This window comes from Macaca thibetana, chromosome 19, assembly GCF_024542745.1.
Source record: "Macaca thibetana thibetana isolate TM-01 chromosome 19, ASM2454274v1, whole genome shotgun sequence".
NCBI classification, from domain to species: domain Eukaryota; kingdom Metazoa; phylum Chordata; class Mammalia; order Primates; family Cercopithecidae; genus Macaca; species Macaca thibetana.
Window position 1 is genome coordinate 37512674 of NC_065596.1, and position 20235 is coordinate 37532908.

Sequence of the window (20235 nt, forward strand, 5' to 3'; positions counted from 1 at the left end):
CCCGTAAGTCACTTTCCTTCAAAGTCTTTTTTTTTTTTTTTTTTTTTGAGACAAGGTTTCTCTTTGTCACCCAGGCTGGAGTGCAGTGGTGCAATCACGGCTCACTGCAGCCTCGACCTCCTGGATTCAAGCAATCCTCCCATCTCAGCTCCCAAGTAGCTGGGACCACAGGCATGTGCCACTTCACCTGGCAAATTTTTTTGAAAAATTTGTTTGTCGAGATGGAGTCTGGCCATGTTGCCCAGGCTGGTCTTGAACTCTTAGCCTCAAGCAATACTCCTGCCAGGGCCTCTCCAAACTCTGGGATTACATGCCTGAGTCACCATGCCTGGCCTACTTCACGTTCAAAAGTTTAACCCAACCTTCATCCCAGTGTCTTCACAAATGCTTAGCAAAGAAAATTCCTAAGACAATTCAGGGGCCTGAATTGTCCGAAGACAATATTGATGCACGAAGTTAAAAAAGCAGTGGCAGGGTTTGAGAGTATTGGCTCCACTTTTGAAAGAAGTTCTACGGTGGGTAAAATGCTATCAAACAACATCGCATGCTACAGAGAAATCTTTCGTGGAAGGAAGGGTCAGTTACTGTGGCAAATTGTTTTAAGAAATGGTTACAACCACTTCAATATTTAGCAGCCACCACCCTTATCAGCCAGCAGCCAACCACATCGAGGCAACTCTTCACCAGCAAAAAGATTATGACTCCCTGAAAGCTAAGATAATTAGTATTTTTAGCAATAAAGTATTTTTATATATTTTCTTTTTAAAAAATAATTGAGCTACAAATAAGGGCATCAAGCTTTTTTGTTTTTGTTTTATTTTAGAGACGGGGTTTTGCCATGTTGTCCAGGTTGAGCTCAAGCAATCCACCTGCTTCAGCCTCCCAAAGTGCTGGGAGTACAGGCATGAGCCACGGCACCCAGCTGGCATGGAGTATTTTAAAATTAAGGTATGTACCTTGTTTCCTAGACATAAGCCATTTCACACTTTATTAGACTATAGTGTAGTGTAAATGTAGCTTAGTTTTTTAAGTAGAGACAGGATCTCCCTATATTGCCCAGGTTGACCTCACAACTCCTAGGCTCAAGTGATCCTCCCCCTTCTATGTCCTAAAGTACTGGGATTATAGGCATGAGCCACCACACCCGGCCAATGTAACTTTATATTCATAAGGAAACAAAACAATTTGTGTGACTCGCTTTATAGCAATATTTGCTTTATTGTGGTGGTCTGGAACCCAATCCACAATGTCTTTGAGGTATGGCTGTACTTTTTTTTAAATTTTTTTAATTTTTTTTTTGAGACGGAGTCTCACTCTGTGGCCCAGGCTGGAGTGCAGTGGCACGATCTCAGCTCACTGCAACCTCCACCTCCCGGGTTCCCGCCGTTCTCCTGCCTCAGCCTCCCGAGTAGCTGGGACTACAGGCACCCACCACCACACCCGGCTAATTTTTAAAATATTGTTAGTAGAGACGGGGTTTCACCATGTTAGCCAGGATGGTCTCAATCTCCTAACCTCATGATCCACCTGCCTCCCAAAGTACTGGGATTACAGGCGTGAGCCTCCGTGCCCGGCAAAGTATGACTGTACTTTCTAAGTATTTCCTGAGTCAGCCTACTTTTTCTCCATGTTTATTGTCATTATTCTATCCATTTGTTGTTTGTTTTTTGTTTTGCTGTTGTTGTTGTCATTGTTTGGAAACAGGAACTTGCTGTGTCACCCAGGCCAGAGTGCAGTAGCACGATCATGGCTCACTGCAGCCTCAATCTCCTGTGTTCAAACCATTCTCCTGCCTCAGGCTCCTGAGTAGCTGAGACTACAGACGCACACTACCACATCTGGCTCATTTTTTTAAAACTTGTTTGTAGAGATAGGGTCTCATCATGTTGCCCGGGCTGATCTGGAACTCCTGGCCTCAAGCAATCCTCCCGCCTCAGCCTCCGGAGTAGCCCTGATCAATCCGTTGTTGAAGAGTACATGGATGTTACTTTGCAGTCTGTCATCCCGAGTTTGTGTTTGCTTGACTTTGCCTAATTATGAGTTTCAGCTCACCCACTGTTTGTCAGTAACATGCAGAAGAGACTGGCCTTCTTCCTGTATCATATCAGGAAGCCGCTCACGTTGGTTTGTGCCATTACTGTGACTTTCAGCCATGCGGTTAAGGTGGAGTTGGCCATATTTCTCCACTGCCATATTACTGATTTTCCTTTTGCAATGAATAAGTGTGTGTGAGTAGATTATTTGAGATGAGGTATATATCTCATTCTTCCTTGAACTCTAAGATTTTTTTTTTTCAAGTGAAAGTAAATTTGTTAGAAAATAAAGGAATAAAAGAAAGACTACTCCACAGACAGAGCAGTGTCACTTTAAGGTTCCAACGTCAAGTGATTTTTGTCCAAATCAATAATTACTGTGATGATTGAAAAAAAATGATTACCAAGTTTATTTTCATTGTCTCAAGGTCTGCTAAACTCTGGATCTAGGCTGTGTCGACAGGGTAGTGTGGTACCTCCTGTACCTGTCTCTGCCTCCTACAGTCCTTTTCATTTATTTTGTTTCTTTTTTAATAATAGAGACAGAGTCTTCCTATACGCCGTCCAGGCTGGTTTCAAACTCCTGGGCTCAAGCAATCTTTCTGCCTTGGCCTCCCAAAGTACTGGGATTCCAAGTGTGAGCCACCACATCGGGCCAAGTCCTTTACCATCTTCAGAAGGCTTAGGTTGCAGTTTCAACAGAAGGACAGACTCCCAGAAAGAGTGTGAGAGAGATTTGGGGCCCAATGGATAATATCGAGTACACTGAACTTGACTATGTTCACCACGTTCTGGCTCCAGAGAAACGAGAGTCGTTACTGAAGTTGGTGCCATTTTGTGTATCTTCTGTACCTAAGGCGGAAAAAAGATAGGGGAAAGAATACAAGAGGTCAGCTTATATTCACAAACATGGAAGTCAACCTTTTCCCACCTTTTCTTTTTTCTTTTCCTTTTTTTTTTTTTTTTTTTTTTTTTGAGACGGAGTCTTGCTGTGTCGCCCAGGCTAGAGTGCAGTGGTGCGATCTCGGCTCACTGCAAGCTCCACTTCCCAGGTTCACACCATTCTCCTGCCTCAGCCTCCCGAGTAGCTGAGACTACAGGTGCCCGCCACCTCACCCGGCTAATTTTTTGTATTTTTAGTAGAGATGGGGTTTCACCGTGTTAGCCAGGATGGTCTCCATCTCCTGACCTCGTGATCTGCCCACCTCGGCGTCCCAAAGTGCTGGGATTACAGGTGTGAGCCACCGCGCCCAGCCCCCACCTTTTCAATCCAATATGGAACCTACAACCTCCTGAGAAAGCCATGCCCCTGCTGTCCCTGGCAGACCACACAGGAGGATTCATTCCTCCGCTCACTCAATCACACCTTCAACAGAAGTGTATTGAGCGTCTACTTTGCACCAGGCACTGTGGATACATCGGTGAACAGAATTTGTATCCGTGGGGTTGCTGAACTCCAGTTGGAAAGTGGGCAGTGGATTCTTTAGAAGGTCCACAGGCCTGGGAAGAGTCTTTGGGGACTGTGAGCAATCCCACGGAACCATGGAACACTTGGGTGGGAATATCCTCCACCTCCCAGAGCAGCTGTCGGCTCCACCAGGACGAAGCACTGGACATCCAAGGGCTCTGCTTGTGAACCACATTGCAACAACAGGCTAGTTACCTTGCAGTCCCTCAGGAATCTTGTCCTGCTCTTCTTGTTCTAAGGAAGCCACAGGTTCCCTTTTTCTCTGGAGAAGTAATCTAGATCTTCGATTTTGGAACCAAATCTAAGTGGGTAAGACAAAAAAACTTAATTTAAACAAAGGATGTTGTGTAAAACTCATGATTGCTTTCTTCTCTTTTTTCTTTTTCTTTTTTTTTTTTTTTTTTTGAGACAGCGGTCTCTCTCAGAGTAGCTAGTGCTACAGGTGTGTATCATCACACTAGGCTAATTTTTAAACTTTCTGTAGAGACAAGGTTTCACCACGTGGTCCAGGCTGATGACTTTCTGGGCTCAAGCAATCCTCCCAAGTAGCTGGGACTAGAGGCACACTTGACTGTGCCCAACCCAAGATATACGTATATATAATATATATAGTATATTTTATATATATAGTATATATTATATTTTATATATATATTTTTATATATAGTGTATATATATAGTATATATATACACTGTTGTTTTTTTTTTTTCTTTTCTTGAGTCTCTCTCGGTCACCCAGGCTGGAGTGCAGTGGCGTGATCTCGGCTCACCACAACCTCCACCTCCCAAGTTCAAGCAATTCTCCTGCCTCAGCCTCCCGAGTAGCTGGGATTACAGGCATGCAGCACCATGCCCAGCTAAATTTTTGTATTTTTAGTAGAGACCGGGTTTCTCCATGTTGGTCAGGCTGATCTCGAACTCCCGACCTCAGGTGATCCACCCGCCTCGGCCTCCCAAAGTGCTGGGATTACAGGTGTGAGCCACTGTGCCCGGCCACAACTCTTAATAGTGTTACAATGGCAGTTAAGTTTCAACATTGGTTTTGGAGGAGACAAACATTCAAACCATAGCAATCACTACCTAGTACAGTACCTAGCACATAGTAGATGCTCCAAATAATGCAAAATGAAAGGAGAGAATGAAAAATGAAAATAAGATGAGGGAGGTAAAAGGAAAGAACCATCAGAACCACTAATGTGCATTCATGTCCTGCTTACAGGAGGCAGCACTGATTTAAACGCACACACACCCTACACAGCAGTCCGACAATTTTATTCCGTTTTAAGATGTGTCAGGAATGAATCCTCGGACAGACTGGTACATTTCTCTGAGCTAAATGTTAAATGTCTAAAGTGGACCTCATAATTTTTTTTTTCCAAGACGGAATCTTGCTCTGTTGCCCAGGTTGGAGTGCAGTGGCGCAATCTCTACTCACTGCAACCTCCACCTCCCAGGTTCAAGCGATTCTCCTCCCTCAGCCTGCCAAGTAGCTGGGACTACAGGCGTGCGCCACCACGCCCGGCTAATTTTTGTATTTTTGTAGAGACGGGGTTTCACCATGTTGGCCAGGCTGGTCTTGAACTCCTGACCTCAGGTGATCTGCCCATCTCAGCCTCCCAAAGTGCTGGGATTACAGATATGAGCCGCGCGCCCAGCCTGGACCTCATAATTCTAACCTCAGGGCATACTTAGAAGATCTGAAGGATACGGTAGACAAAAAGACTTTAGTCAAATAAGCAGGGCACGGTGGCTCAACCCTGTAATCCCAGCACTTTGGGAAGCCAAGGAGGGTGGATCACCTGAGGCCAGGAGTTCAAGATCAGCTTGGGCAACTTGGCGAAACCCTGTCTCTATTAAAAATACAAAAAATATTAGCCGGGCGTGGTGACACACACCTGTAATCCTAGCTACTCAGGCAGCCGAAGCACAAAAACCACTTGAACCCAGGAGGTCTAGGCAGCAGTGAGGCAAGATGTCGCCGCTGCACTCCAGCCTGGGTAATAGGGTGAGTACCCATCTCGTGGAAAAAAAAAAAAAAAAAAAAGGCTTTAGCCAAATGCCTGGCTTATATGCCATGTTAACTAATATTCACTAACTCAACAAATTCTCACTGCCACGCACTGTTCGGGGCCCAAGGAATACAACATTGCTCAGGACAGACAGAAAATACCAGAAGGGGATGTGAGATTGAGTCCTGTGGGCACCTGGGGGTAGAAGCCAGCAGACAGGGAACAGCCAGCTGTGAAAGACCCTGAACTGTGCCCCGCATGATGAGGAACTGCCTGAGACCCATGCGGCTTCCCTTCCTGTATACCTATAGCCCTAGGAGATGGGACAGCCACGCTTATCACTCACTTGGACTCTTGACTCTGGAACACCGATTTCTTTAGCAAGTTCTTCTCTGGAGTCAATCCCCGGGTATGGGTTTTTCACAAACGCCTTGATGAGAGTGTGTAATTGAGAGGTGCTGTAGGTGGTACGACACCGTCTGGCTTCTCTACCTAGGGAGGGCATGGAAAGATTGAGGGAGGCGGTCAAGGAATATTTCAAGAGTCCGTTTACATATTCAAACACACAACCCAAACTTGTCACTCTCCATCCAATTTCGATCCCACTGACTCCTCCTGAGAGGGTCTTGTCCCAGGTTCCTTCGAGGTGGAAAGTTCTAGAGGAGACACGGGATGATATGTCTGGACTTCTGGACTCGAGTAGAAAGTAGGCAAGAGGCCGGGCGCAGTGGCTCACGCCTGTAATCCCAGCACTTTGAGAGGCTGAGGGGGGCAGATCACGAGGTCAGGAGTTTGAGACCAGCCTGACCATTATGGCAAAACCTCGTCTCTACTAAAAATACAAAAATTAGCTGGGCGTGGTGGCACCTGCCTGTAAATCCCAGCTACTTGGGAGGCAGAGGCGGGAGAATTGCTTGAACCTGGGACGCAGAGGTTGCAGGGAGCCAAGATCAAGCCATTGCACTCCAGCCTGGGTGACAGAGTGAGACTCCGTCTCAAAAAATAATAATAATAAAATAAATAATAAATAAATAGAGGCCGGACAAGGTGGCTCAAGCCTGTAATCCCAGCACTTTGGGAGGCCGAGACGGGCGGATCACGAGGTCAGGAGATCGAGACCATCCTGGCTAACACGGTGAAACCCTGTCTCTACTAAAAAATACAAAAAACTAGCCGGGCGAGGTGGCGGGCGCCTGTAGTCCCAGCCACTCGGGAGGCTGAGGCAGGAGAATGGCGTGAACCCGGGAGGCGGAGCTTGCAGTGAGCCGAGATCCAGCCACTGCACTCCAGCCTGGGCGACAGAGCGAGACTCCGTCTCAAAAAATAATAATAATAAATAAATAAATAGAAAATAGACAAGAGAAACACTCAGAAGGCCTGGGAAGAGGGCAGGGGAGAACTCCTAGGGTACGATGAACCCTTTGCCACCATAAGACCCTGAATAGGAGGTCGTCAGGGAAGAGACATTCTTTTTTCAAAGTAGCAGTTGGCTTCACCGTAGAGAAGCTCTGCTGGGGAACAGAACTGAGATGCTTATTTACTTTGAAACTCTACACCAGGTTGATCTTGCCCCTGGCTATGGCTTGACTCTAAAGTGTCAGCTTCTGGTCTTTTCTGGAATCTCTGCCTAGCTCTTCGATTCTGAAACCAAATCTAAGTGAGGAAAACAAAAGGAGAGAATTACATGTTAATGTCATTTAAGCTACATCACTGCCTGTTCCCAAAGTGAGCAATTCTTATTGGGCCTAAGCCCAGGATTATTACTCACTTCTGTCACATTCTGCCAAGTCTTCTTTTTTTTTTTTTTTTTTTTTTTTTTGGGGATGGAGTCTCACTCTGTGGCCCAGGCTGGAGTGCAGTGGCATGATCTTGGCTCACTGCAACCTCCACCTCCTGAGTTCAAGTATTCTCCTGCCTCAGCCTCCCAAGGATCTGGGATTATAGGCGTGTGCCATCATGCCTGGCTAATTTTTGTATTTTTAGTAGAGATGGGGTTTCTCCATGTTGGTCAGGCTGATCTCAAACTCCTGACCTCAGGTGATCCACCTGTCTTGGCTTCCCAAAATGCTGGGATTATAAGCATGACCTACCATGCCTGGCCCATCTACCTAGTCTTAGGTCAAGACTTGGCATTCACACCCAGGGCAACATAGTGTGACAACATCATCTCTACTAAAAACAAAAAAGTAAAAAAAAAAAAAAAAAAAGGGTTAGCCTGCTGGGCGCGGTGGCTCATCCCTGTAATCCCAGCACTTTGGGAGGCTGAGGCAAGCAGATCATGAGGTCAGGAGTTCAAGACCAGCCTGGCCAACATAGTGAAACTCCGTCTCTACTAAAAATACAAAAAAAAATTAGCTGGTCAATCAACCAACACCTTTGTGGGTTTATTGAGGGTCCGTTGAGAGACTCCCCACCAAACCCTCAGCACATGGGTACATAGTACGGGCTCTGTTAATGGTTCTCCCTCCTGCCTTTCTACTTCCAGTCCTGGAGATACCGAACTTAAACTTACCTGGATTCTGGACTCTTCTGTATTGATTTCTAAAGCAAGTTTTTGTTTGGTAGCGTAACCTGGGTAAGGCTTTTGATTGAAGGTATTGATGAGGATTTTCAATTGATCTTCTGTGAATTTGGTGCGACTGCGCCTGTGATTTGTTGTTACCATCTCTGTAGGAAGATTACAAAAGAAGCAGCATGTAATAGGTTAATTTATATATTCGAACTTCAGGTTCAGGCTAGTCTCTCACTTCCTCTTCCCGAATCCACGGGAACCCACTCGGGGAGAACTGCCCTTGTACAATGGTGGAGCTCTTGAACACACGATGGTGATTTTTCAACTTCTTGAGCTCATCTGAATGCCATCCTAAGAAGTCAGGGATCCTCTGTTTTGTAAAACCATTAAAAACCATTGTGAGCTGGGCGCGGTGGTTCGCACCTGTAATCCCAGCACTTTGGGAGGTCAAGGTGGGCAGATCATGAGGTCAGGAGTTCGAGACCGGCCTGGCCAACATGGTGAAACCCCATCTATACTAAAAATACAAATAATTAGCCAGTCGTGATGGCATGTGCCTGTAATCCCAGCTACTCAGAAGGTGGAGGCAGGAGAATTGCTTGAACCTGGGAGGCGGAGGTTGCAGTGAGCTGAGATCATGCCATTGCACTCCAGCCTGGGTGACAGAGCGAGACTCCATCTCAAAAAAACAAAAACAAAAACAAAAGCATACAAAACAAAACAAAACAAAAAAACAATGTGTATGTCATGAAAATACCAATAATTTTTTTAAGAAAAACAATGTGTTCTGTTCATATGGATTAGAAACAATATAAGTCAATAATGCAGGTGATATGGCATAGTGATGAAGTCATAGAAACGAAGAGTTTGTGATACAATGGACCATTTCAACCCCTTTCAGTTTTTCAGGTCAAAATTCCTTGGTGCATATATTTTATTTTTTTTTATTTTTATTTTTTCAGGCCAGATCTCACTGTGTTGCCCAGGCTGGAGTGCAGTGGTGCAATCATGGCTCACTGCAGCTTTCACCTCCACAGGCTTAGGTGATCCTCCTACCTCAGCCTCCGGAGTAGCTGGGATTGCAGGTGCACACCTCCACACCCAGCTAATTTTTCTACTTTTTGATACAGTTTCACCACATTGTCCAGGCTGGTCTCAAATTCCTGGGCTCAAGCGATCCCCCAGCCTTGGCCTCCCAAAGTGCTGAGATTACAGATATGAGCCACCACCCCTGGCCGGAGCATATTTTTTTACATTGCTCCATTGCTCCATTGCAAATAGCAATAGCAGGCAAACAGTATCAGTTTCCAAGATGTTTTTAAAAACACCACAGAGAGGACAAAACTAACTGGAAAAAGAATTTCATACTTTCAGTAGAATTTTCCAATAGGAAAAAATAAAAAACAACAACATCACATAATTTTCTGGATAGGACATCCCCTTGAAATAACCAAATCTGGAAAGCATTTTGGAACATACCACTCTGTAACAGAATTAGACTTAGTGAATTGAGATGACAAGAAAAGTTATTAGAGATGCTAGAGGTTCAGTTAAAAGCCCAACAGCTTTTTTGTTTGATCTTTGAATGCTTGTCCCTGTCTTCAGTTTCAAACAACTGATCCATCGTTTTGTTTTTTGTTTTTTTGTTTTTTTGTTTTTGAGACAGAGTTTCACTCTTGTTGCCAAGGCTGGAGTGCAATGGTGCAGTCTTGGCTCACTGCAACCTCCGCCTCCTGGGTTCAAGTGATTCTCCTGCCTCAGCCTCCCAAGTAGCTGGGGTTACAGGCACATGCCCCCACGCCCAGCTAATTTTTGTCTCTACTAATTTTTTAGTAGAGACAGGGTTTCACCATGTTGGCCAGACTGGTCTCGAACTCCTGACCTCGTGATCCGCCCACCTCAGCCTCCCAAAGTGTTGGGAGTACAGGCATGAGCCACCGCACCTGGCTACCATAATTTAATTAACAGTTTAACAACATCACATGAGGTACAGCATTGAGAATAGGTTGGTGGAAGCAGAGAGATCAGTTAGGAGAAGGCTGCAATAATCTAATGCAATGGACCAATCATCTAAGGAGATGGACCAAGAAATGGTCAGATTCCTTAAATATTTGAACGTTAAAGCCATCAGAATGTCCAGCCTGACTAGATTATGTTATGAGGAAAAAAATGGAGTCGGGGTGTTTTCTAGATATGAGACATGACCTGTCACCTCCAGAGCTGGAGAAAACAGTGGGAGGAATAGTTTAGATGTGAACATCAGGAGCTCAGTTTGGAACACATTGAGTCTGAGATGCCTGTTAGAGACCAGTAGGGGATTAGATAAAGTCCAAAGTTCAGGAGAAAAGTTCAAACGTTCTGTAGAGAGAAATCTGGAAAGTGCTCTCCAGATTTGGAATCCTTGATTCCAAGGATATTTTGAGCTCTAAACTTTGTGACGTGGCCCATAGTTGCTTTCTTTTAGTATCTGTCTCCCTCTCCTTTTTTTTCTTTTCTGCTCCTTCCTCCTCTCTTCCCACCTGAAGCTCAAATATGTCTTATTTAGTTCTTGAATATCTGTACCTTTCTGAAATTCCCAATGCTCAAATGCACTGAAAACAGCCTGTTTTCATAATATCACATCGGAGAAACTGGTTTTCCCTTATCCAGATACAGTTATTTTAAAGTTTACAAATGGAACTCTCACAACTTCTTTTATTTTTTTTTTTTTGGAGACGGAGTCTCGCTCTGTCGCCCAGGCTGGAGTGCAGTGGCTGGATCTCAGCTCACTGCAAGCTCCGCCTCCCGGGTCTACGCCATTCTCCTGCCTCAGCCTCCCGAGTAGCTGGGACTACAGGCGCCCGCCACCTCGCCCGGCTAGTTTTTTGTATTTTTTAGTAGAGACGGGGTTTCACTGTGTTAGCCAGGATGGTCTCGATCTGCTGACCTCGTGATCCGCCCGCCTCGGCCTCCCAAAGTGCTGGGATTACAGGCTTGAGCCACCGCGCCCGGCCGGAACTCTCACAACTTCTGACAAGACCACTAGGTTTTTAGCCCGACTTTTCCCCCAAGCCAACAAACGCTCAGTCAAGCACAAGGGAACTTACTGCGTGAAGAGGTGTCTTCGGCCATGCTGGAAGAGAGTCCTGAAGGCTGAGCCACCGTCTGAGAGACAAGTCACTCTGCACAGGGCTGGGTTTTATACGCTTAGCCAGGTGGTCCCGCCCACTTTTTTAAACCATTTACATAAATCTCTAGTTCCACCCTCAGTAATTTTATTACTCCCTAGAAACTCCTTAGAAACGTGTGTCCTCAATCTAAAAAGGACTCGATAGAACTCCTTTTCGTCAACGGATAGTTAATAATATACACCAATGTATAAATTGTTATCAACCCGTACACTTAAGCCATCACAAGAACATTTTGCCCCATGCCAACTCATGAATACACAGAGTCATGCTCCTTGGCTCCCCTAACCCCCTTGTGGGAAAAAAATTCCTCCCAAATCACTGGAATCTGAACAGGGAGACAAGCTTGCAATAGTTCCCAATTTCTTTAAAAAAGAATATTTTTGAGTACTATTCTGCTTATACATATTTTTTCAATGCTTATGATATACATTTATTCTTTTGTAAATGGGGTTTTTATGCTCTCCACCTATTTTTTGACATAGTGGCCTCTGCTTATTAAATCAAAAGTGTTATTTCTAATTAGTACCAATTAAGAGTGAGGCTAGTGAGACAGGAACAAAATTTAAGGGGGTGCTAAAAATTCTATGATCAAGATAAATAATATTTGAATGCAATATATATTTTAAGTAATGTAAAAAGTCCATCTTAACGAAACATAAAAATTGTAAATAGAGAGAAGATCCTACCCTGCACAGGCACGACCCTGCAACTTATGCAAGTGAGGGTACCTGTGCATTGAAAAAAATGCCTCACTATTGACCAGTCATTGATCAGTCATTGATCAGTCTTGAGGGAAGCTGGCTGGTGGTTGCCACATTTTATAACTGTAATCTACAATACTGCAGGATAAAAGGGAAAGTTTTATTACATGTATATATTTGTGTAATTTTAAAAATGTTATCAAAAGCACATAGTGAAGTGATATGAATTTCATTTATTGATATATTTGACTATCCACAAATAAAATTTGGCCAGATATCAAGCCATTTTTGAGAAACAATTTTGAACCAGGAAAATAACATGAAATAACATTTAACAGGAAAATTTTACACTTTATTTAATTAAAACAATGATAAATTGTTTTTCTTTTCTATATATGATATTTCATCACAATGTTTTTTCACCAAATTTATCTGGAAATCTAGAGCACAATGTTCTGCTGTTTATTTATATTGATGTTTATATTTTGATACAAATTATATGTTCATCTACTTGAACATTAGATATTACAATTATAAATGTGTTTTAAATTAATTGACACAATATTGAAAATTATTATAATAAATTATAATATATTATTATTCAATATATTATATTAATATATAATAATAATAAACAATATTGATATACTATATAACATATATATTACATTATATTATATTTACTCCAGTTAAATGCTGTATTTACTTTTTAGCTTTATTGAGGTAAATTTGACAAAAATGACATATATTAAAATATACAATTTAAATTTTGATATACACATATAATATAATTACCATAATCAAATCAAGCTGATTGATGTATTTACTACCTCAAATCACACCCTTTGTGTATGTGTACATAAGTATTACATTATATTATATTTACTCCAATTAAATATTGTATTTACTTTTTAGCTTTATTGAGGTACAGTTGACAAAAATGATATAAATGATATATATTTTAAATATACAATTTGAATTTTGAAATACACATATGATATAATTACCATAATCAAATCAAGCTGATTGATGTATTTATCACCTCAAATCACACCCTTTATGTGTGTGCATATATGTTACATCATATTATATTTACTCCAATTAAATATTGTATTTTTGTTTTTTTGGAGACAGTGGTTCACTCTTGTTGCCCAGGTTGGAGTACAGTGGTACGATCTCAGCTCACTACAACCTCTGCCTCCCAGATTCAAGTGATTCTCCTGCCTCAGGCTCCCGAGTAGCTGGGATTACAGGCATCTGCCACCACATCTGGCTAATTTTTTGTATTTTTGATAGAGATGGGGTTTCACCATATTGGCCAGGCTGGTCTCGAACTATTGACCTCAGGTTATCCACCTGCCTCAGCCTCCCAAAGTGCTAGGATTACAGGTGTGAGCCACCGTCCTGGGCCTTATATTTACTTTTTAGCTTTATTGAGGTACAGTTGACAAAAAAGATACATATTTTAAATACACAATTTGAATTTTGATATAGACATATAATATGGTATGGTTACCATAATCAAATCAAGCTGATTGATGTATTAACCACCTCAAATTACACCCTTTGTGTGTGTGTGCGTGTGGTCAGAACACTTTTTAAAAAAATATCCTTCTCTCCCCCATGCAGAAGAACACTTAAGATCTAACCTTGTAGCAAAAAATAAAAATCTGTCCTCTTAGCAGCCGGGCACAGTGGCTCACGCCTGTAATCCCAGCACTTTGGGAGGCCGAGGTGGGTGGATCACGAGGTCAGGAGATTGAGACCAGCCTGACCAATGTGGAGAAACCCCATCTCTACTAAAAATACAAAAAAATTAGCCAGGCATGGTGGCGGGCCCCTGTAGTCCCAGCTACTCGGGAGGCTGAGGCAGGAGAATGGTGTGAACCCAGGAGTTGGAGCTTGCAGTGAGCCGAGATCATGCCACTGCACTCCAGCCTGAGCAACAGAGCGAGACTCCGTTTCAAAAAAAAAACAAAAAACAAAAAACAAAAAACTATCCTCTTAGCAAATGTCAGGTAGTATTGTTTTTTCGTTTCTGAATATCCCATTTAAAATTTTTTTCTGATTTGTTAACTATGTCACATGTCACTATGTACATATGTCAAATAATGTCACTATGTACGTTAAATCCCCAAAAATTTATCTTGCAAAACTGAAAATCTGTACCTCTTGACTGACATTTCCCCATTTCCCCTTCACCCAAGTCCCTGGCAATCGCCCTTTTACTCTCTGCTTCTATTTTTGCTCCAACCTCACCGTTCGTGTCCATACTGCTTAATTTTCTTGGTCATGAGACCACGAGCTTAGATAACACCTTAGACAATGACACCAGTGACCCTGACCTGTTTCAGTTTCGTTATTTAAAATGCTTTTCTTTCTTTTTTAAATTGTATGTATTTGTTTATTTATTTATTTGTTTTGAGAGTGTCTTACTCTGTCACCCAGGCTGGAATGCAGTGGTGCAACCATGGCTCACTGCAGCCTCCAACTCCTGGGCTCAAGCGATCCTACCCGCTAGGGCTCCAAAAGTGCTTTGAGAGAAAATGCATGAGCCACCATGCCCAGCCATTAAATTTTCAATCATTATAAATTTTAGAGCTGGAAATAATATCTCATTGTTTTATTTTTAATTTGAGTACTAGCGTGTTTGAACACCTTTAATCAAATGTATTTGCCATATTTTATTTTTGTTTTCTTAGCTTTCAGATTCTTTGCTTCTTTCTTAGGTAGAATATTTATTTGAGACTTAAATATTATGCTGTATTTGTCCTATGTACTGCAAGTGTTTTCTTGATTCAGTATTTTAAAATAATATTTTGTTTTTATGTGTTTTTGTATCTTTATAGCATTCTTCTAAATTGGATCTATGTTTAATTGTCTAGTCAAAGTACTGACAGGGAGGAGTGAACTTCCTGAAAACGGAGAACAAGATGTGATGCCTTTTAGTAAATGTTTCCCAAAAGACACAGGATTCCATTTCCAATTCCATATCGAGAAGCTTTAAAATTGTACATCAAAATGCAGGTGAAGTCGTGGAGAAGGGAGGCCAACAGTGCACAGGTGGTGCCTCTGGGGAATAATCAGAAGTCATCCTGCATCCTAAATTCCTGACCTGACCTTTCTGCAGGGCGAGTATCTGACCTGTGCTACACCATCAGCAACACAAAGAAACCTTGATGAGCTTTTATTTCCTTTTATTTGTATGTTTCACTCCAGTTCTGAATTCCGTGGCCTCAAAAACCCGGGTATCATCACCGGTACCTCTTTTTAGCCTCACCTCTCTGTGCGGTTCCGCATGTTAGTCTCCCTGGGAGAGTGTGGCCTGCAACCTGCTGGGCGCAGGTGCCTTGAGCTGCCACGTCTGCCCTTTTACCGGCTTGGGTGCAGGCCAGGGAAATGCGTCCCCGGGCGGGGGCGGGGCGCGAGGGGGGCGGGGCGCGAGGGGGGCGGGGCGCGAGGGGGGCGGGGCGCGCCGGTCTGTTCTTCTCCGCTGCGCTCAGTGACTGCAGGGAGGGCTGGCGAGATGCTGGAGCAAGGTAGGGTCCTGATTCTGGGGACCACTGACGTTTGGGTCCCCCTCCCGCGGCTCCTAGCGCTGAGCGGCCCGAGACCTGCGGTCGGGCGGGCCCCGGCCGCGTGGTCGCCCTGCCAGAGCGGTGGATGTCAGGTAGGCGTTGCTGTCCGGGTTCGCTTCTCTCCTATTGTCCTAACTCTGCATCTCTCCCTAGAACCAAAAATCGCATTCTAAGCTCCCGGCCAACTGAACGGACCCCTCCTCTCAGCTAAGAGCATGGCAAAGTTAACTTGAAACACTAGTTCGGCCATGATAGGAAGGAGAAAGGGCATGCCTCATTTTACCCTCCTCTCTTTGAAATTCAGGCACAGGCCGGGCGCGGTGGCTCACGCCTGTAATCCCAGCACTTTCAGAGGCCAAGCTGAGCAGATCACCTGAGGTCAGGAGTTCGAGACCAGCCTGGCCAACATGGTAAAACCCCATCTCTACTAAAAATACAAAAATTAGCCGGGCTTGGTGGCGGGCGCCTGTAGTCCCAGATACTTAGGAGGCTGAGGTTAAAGCAGTTCTGTTTTTGTTTTTTTTTGTTTTTTTTGTTTTTTTGTTTTTTTTGAGACGGAGTCTCGCTCTGTCGCCCAGGCTGGAGTGCAGTGGCCAGATCTCAGCTCACTGCAAGCTCCGCCTCCCGGGTTCACGCCATTCTCCTGCCTCAGCCTCCCAAGTAGCTGGGACTACAGGCGCCCGCCACCTTGCCCGGCTAGTTTTTTGTACTTTTTAGTAGAGACGGGGTTTCACCGTATTAACCAGGATGGTCTTGATCTCCTGACCTCGTGATCCGCCCGTCTCGGCCTCCCAAAGTGCTGGGATTACAGGCTTGAGCCACCGCGCCCGGCCTAAAGCAGTTCTGGAGGTGGAGGTTGCAGTGAGCCGAGATCGCGCCACTGCCACTCCAGCCTGGGCGACAGAGCAAGACTCCGTCTCAAAAAAAAAAAAGAAAAGAAAAGAAAAAAAAAGAAAATTTCAGGCACAGCTGACCAGTATTAACATTAAAACAATTTCTTTTAGTATCTTCATGCTAAACGGTAAGTAGAGATTGCGTGTAGCCTCCCATCAGTTTATTCCAAATAGCAAACATTTATTGAGCCCTGAGTTAAGTTATTATCCATGTATTTTCTTTTTGTAAACCTTACAATTGAGCGGGCAAGTAATAATATTATCTCTGTATTTTTAATGTGAGGAAACTGAGGCCCAAGAAGACATGTAATTTTTCCATTATCAGGTATTCAGTACATTGGAGATTTGGAGGACAAGTTATTTATTGTGAAAAATGTATACCTTTTCCAAAGTTCAAACAATAATTCAATGAACACATTTATTTTGCCCCAGAATTGCCAATGATGTTATGTCCTATGAGGTGGCCCCTAAGTATACACTTTGTCCATTTGGGGGATTTGAACTTTGACTACTTGGTTAAGATGGTGTCTACTAGATCTCTCCACTCTTTCTTCTTTGTAATTAATAAGTACTTTGTGGGGCAATTCCTTGCAATGTCTGAATAATATTAAGTCCCCCCACTTCACCCTCTAGTGTTAGCCTCCATTGACAATTATTCCTTGAATCTGTGACCACTGCTTGTGGGGATTCTATTTCTATTACTTCTTTACATTTTATGCTTATAAGTTGACACTCCTGTAAAGAACTTTACCCATTCATCCTTTTTTTTTTTTCCGAGAAAGAGTCTCACTCTTGTGTTCCAGGCTGGAGTGCAGTGGCGCAATCTTGGCTCACTGCAACCTCCACCTCCCAAGTTCAAGTGATTCTCCTGCCTCAGCCTCCCAGGTAGCTGGGACTATGGGCGTGTGCCACCACACCCAGCTAATTTTGTTTTTTGGTTTTTGTTTTGTTGTTGTTGTTGTTGTTGTTTTAGTAGAGATGGGGTTTCATTTTGTTGGCCAGGCTGGTCTCAAACTCCTGATCTCAGGTGATCCACCCTCCTCAGCCTCCCAAAGTGTTGAGATTATAGGTGTGAGCCACCGCGCCCAGCCCATCCTATCCTTTTTAAGTTAATTATTTTAGAAGCCACATGGACTGGAAGATTTTTATCGGCTGCATTATAATCTATTTCTTTCATTGTATTGGTGCTCACACTATCCAGTGTTAGCCTCTCCAAACTCGAGTAGGCTTGACTTTCTGATTTCTACCACAGAGCTCCTAAAACCCTTGGAATTTCCTGTGTGTTGAAATGTCTTTCGTTATTTTTAATGACTTTTTGATCACATCTCAGTTTATACCAATGAGATGGCTTAGGGTGGAGCCCCTAGACAGACTCAAGATGAAGCTGGTCACCAGAAAGACTAGAGAGTTGGAACTTTTGCCCCACTCACCAACCTCTGTGAAGGGGAAGGGATGGGGTGGCTCGACATGAAGCTCTATAAAAACTCTTGGAGAACAAGATTTTAGCTTTCCAGATTGCTGAACACATTAGGTGTGCCTGGAGAGGGCATGGAAGCTCCACACCTCTTCTCACATATCTTGCCCCATGTATCTTTTTTATCTGGCTGTTTGTTTGTATCCTTTGTGATATCTTTTATTACAAAACAGTAAACATAAGCAAAGTTTTCCCTGAGTTCTATGAGCCATTCTAGAAATGAGTTCTAGGTGGTTGTGGGAACACCAATTCTAATGTAGTTGGTTAAAAGCACAGGCCACAACCTGGTGATTGTGATTGGCATCTGAAGTGAAGGGCAATTTTACGGGACTTAGCCCTCAACCTGCGGGATCTGACACTTCAAGTTGATAGCATCAGATTTGAATTATAGGACATCTGCTGGTGTCTCCTGGAGAACTGGGATGGATGAAAAAAACCACTCATTTGAAAAAAAAACTCATTTTATTCAGCTGTTTTATAAGCCTAGAAGCCCTTCAAATGGATCATCCTTCATTGTCTATGATATAATAAATGAATTAATAGGAAAGAGATTTTCTCCTAAGGACCTGGATGATGATGTTTTTTCAGTAAGCCATGAGAGTATCCTCATCATCTCTCAAAGATCTAGAACTTGTCTGCCAAATACATGGTTTTTTTTTTTTTTTTTTTTTTTTGAGATGGAGTCTCGCTCTGTCGCCCAGGCTGGAGTGCAGTGGCGTGATCTCGGCTCACTGCAAGGTCTGCCTCCCAGGTTCACACCATTCCCCTGCCTCAGCCTCCCAAGTAGCTGGGACTACAGGCGCCCACCACCACGCCCGGCTAATTTTTTTGTATTTTTAGTAGAGACAGGGTTTCACAGTGATAGCCAAGATGGTCTTGATCTCCTGACCTCATGATCCACCCGTCTCGGCCTCACAAAGTGCTGGGATTACAGGTGTGAGCCACCGCACCCAGCTACATGGCCTTTTAAATACTGGAGACAACCGAAAATTCATTGAACCTGATAATCGGCATAATTTCTATGATTCCAAGTTCTTCAATTTGATTTGTCTAATGGAATAAATTGATGTCACCTTTGAAGTGGTATGAGGACCTGATACCTTCGGCCTTCTTCCCCCACTCCCAAACTTTGATAGATCTCCAAGTATGGGCTGTGGCCAATCGGCTGGAAGTGATTCCTCAAACTTGGAAAGATAGTAAAGAATATGGTCACACTTCCTGCAACGACCTGAGAGAAGAGATCCTGACACTCATGGCGATGGATAAGCACCCACCAGAGCTTCAGGTGGCATTTGCTGACTGTGCTGCTGCTATCAAATCTACGTATGAAAGCCAGCCTGTCAGACACACTGCTCTGAATTGACCATCTATCTCTCTCAACTGTATAGCTGTCCTTTTTTTCTTTCTTTCTTTCTTTTCTTTTCTTTTTTTTTTTTTTTTGAGACAGAGTTTCACTCTTGTCGCCCAGGCTGGAGTGCAATGGCGTGGTCCCTGCTCACTGCAACCTCTGCCTCCCGGGTTTAAGCGATTCTCCTGCCTCAGCTTCCTGAGTAACTGGGATTACAGGCATCCACCACTATGCTGGCTCATTTTTGTCTTTTTAGTAGAGACAGGGTTTCGCCATGTTGGCCAGGCTGTCTCGAGCTCCTGACCTCAGGTGATCCACCCGCCTTGGCCTCCCAAAGTGTTGGGATTACCTACGTGAGCCACTGCGCCCAGCCAGCTGTCCTCTTTTTAAGGGCTGGGAGAATCCAGGAAGCCTGGAAAATGTTGGGGCTTTTTAGGAAGCATAACAAGATCCCTAGAAATGAGTTGCTGAATGAGTTTATGGGCAGTGCAAGAGTGTCTAACAGCCATTGAGGTGTCTCCCAGGCCATTGAGGTAGTGGAGCTGGCAAGTGCCTCCAGCTTACCTATTTGTGAGGGCCTCACCCAGAGAATAATGACTGACTTTGCAATCAACCAGGAACAAAAGGAAGCCCTAGGCAAACTTAGCTGCATTTACCAGTGACAGTGATACTGACAGCGGCAGTGACAGTGACCACGACAGTGACACCAGTGAGGGCAAATGAAAGTGGAGATTCAGGAGCAACAGTGGCCTCACCATAGCTGCTGGAATCGCACCAGAGAACTGAGATATGCTAATATTTAACATCGTTCCAGAGAAGACAAGATACAGATTTGGTGAATTTGTCACTGTGAGATACAGACAGTACACAGCTGATTTAGGTAGATTTAAGCTCCTAATTTGCTACTTAATAACCATCTATTAATACACCATTAAAGGTTTAGCATTTAAGTAGCAACATTGCTGTTTTCAGACACATGATGAGGTCCGTGACTCTTGTCATCAGCATAAGCCTGCACACCTACAGTGTTAGTGAGCTGACCTCATGCT

The 20235-nt window shown here is 43.7% G+C and overlaps 1 protein-coding gene and 1 pseudogene across 1 annotated transcript; one reads left to right on the forward strand and one right to left on the reverse strand.

Moving 5' to 3' along the window:
* Positions 1-2419: 2419 nt before the first annotated feature.
* DUXA (double homeobox A) lies at positions 2420-11175 on the reverse strand. The gene is made up of 6 exons (XM_050768578.1): positions 11109-11175; positions 8023-8177; positions 7052-7163; positions 5857-6002; positions 3697-3802; positions 2420-2885 (listed from the first exon to the last, which is right to left on the reverse strand). Exons 1-6 carry the CDS (start codon positions 11131-11133, stop codon positions 2815-2817), a joined length of 615 nt encoding a protein of 204 aa, XP_050624535.1. The 5' UTR covers positions 11134-11175; the 3' UTR covers positions 2420-2814.
* Positions 11176-18408: 7233 nt separating this feature from the next.
* Positions 18409-19909, forward strand: LOC126942166 (pentatricopeptide repeat domain-containing protein 3, mitochondrial-like; annotated as a pseudogene).
* Positions 19910-20235: the final 326 nt, after the last annotated feature.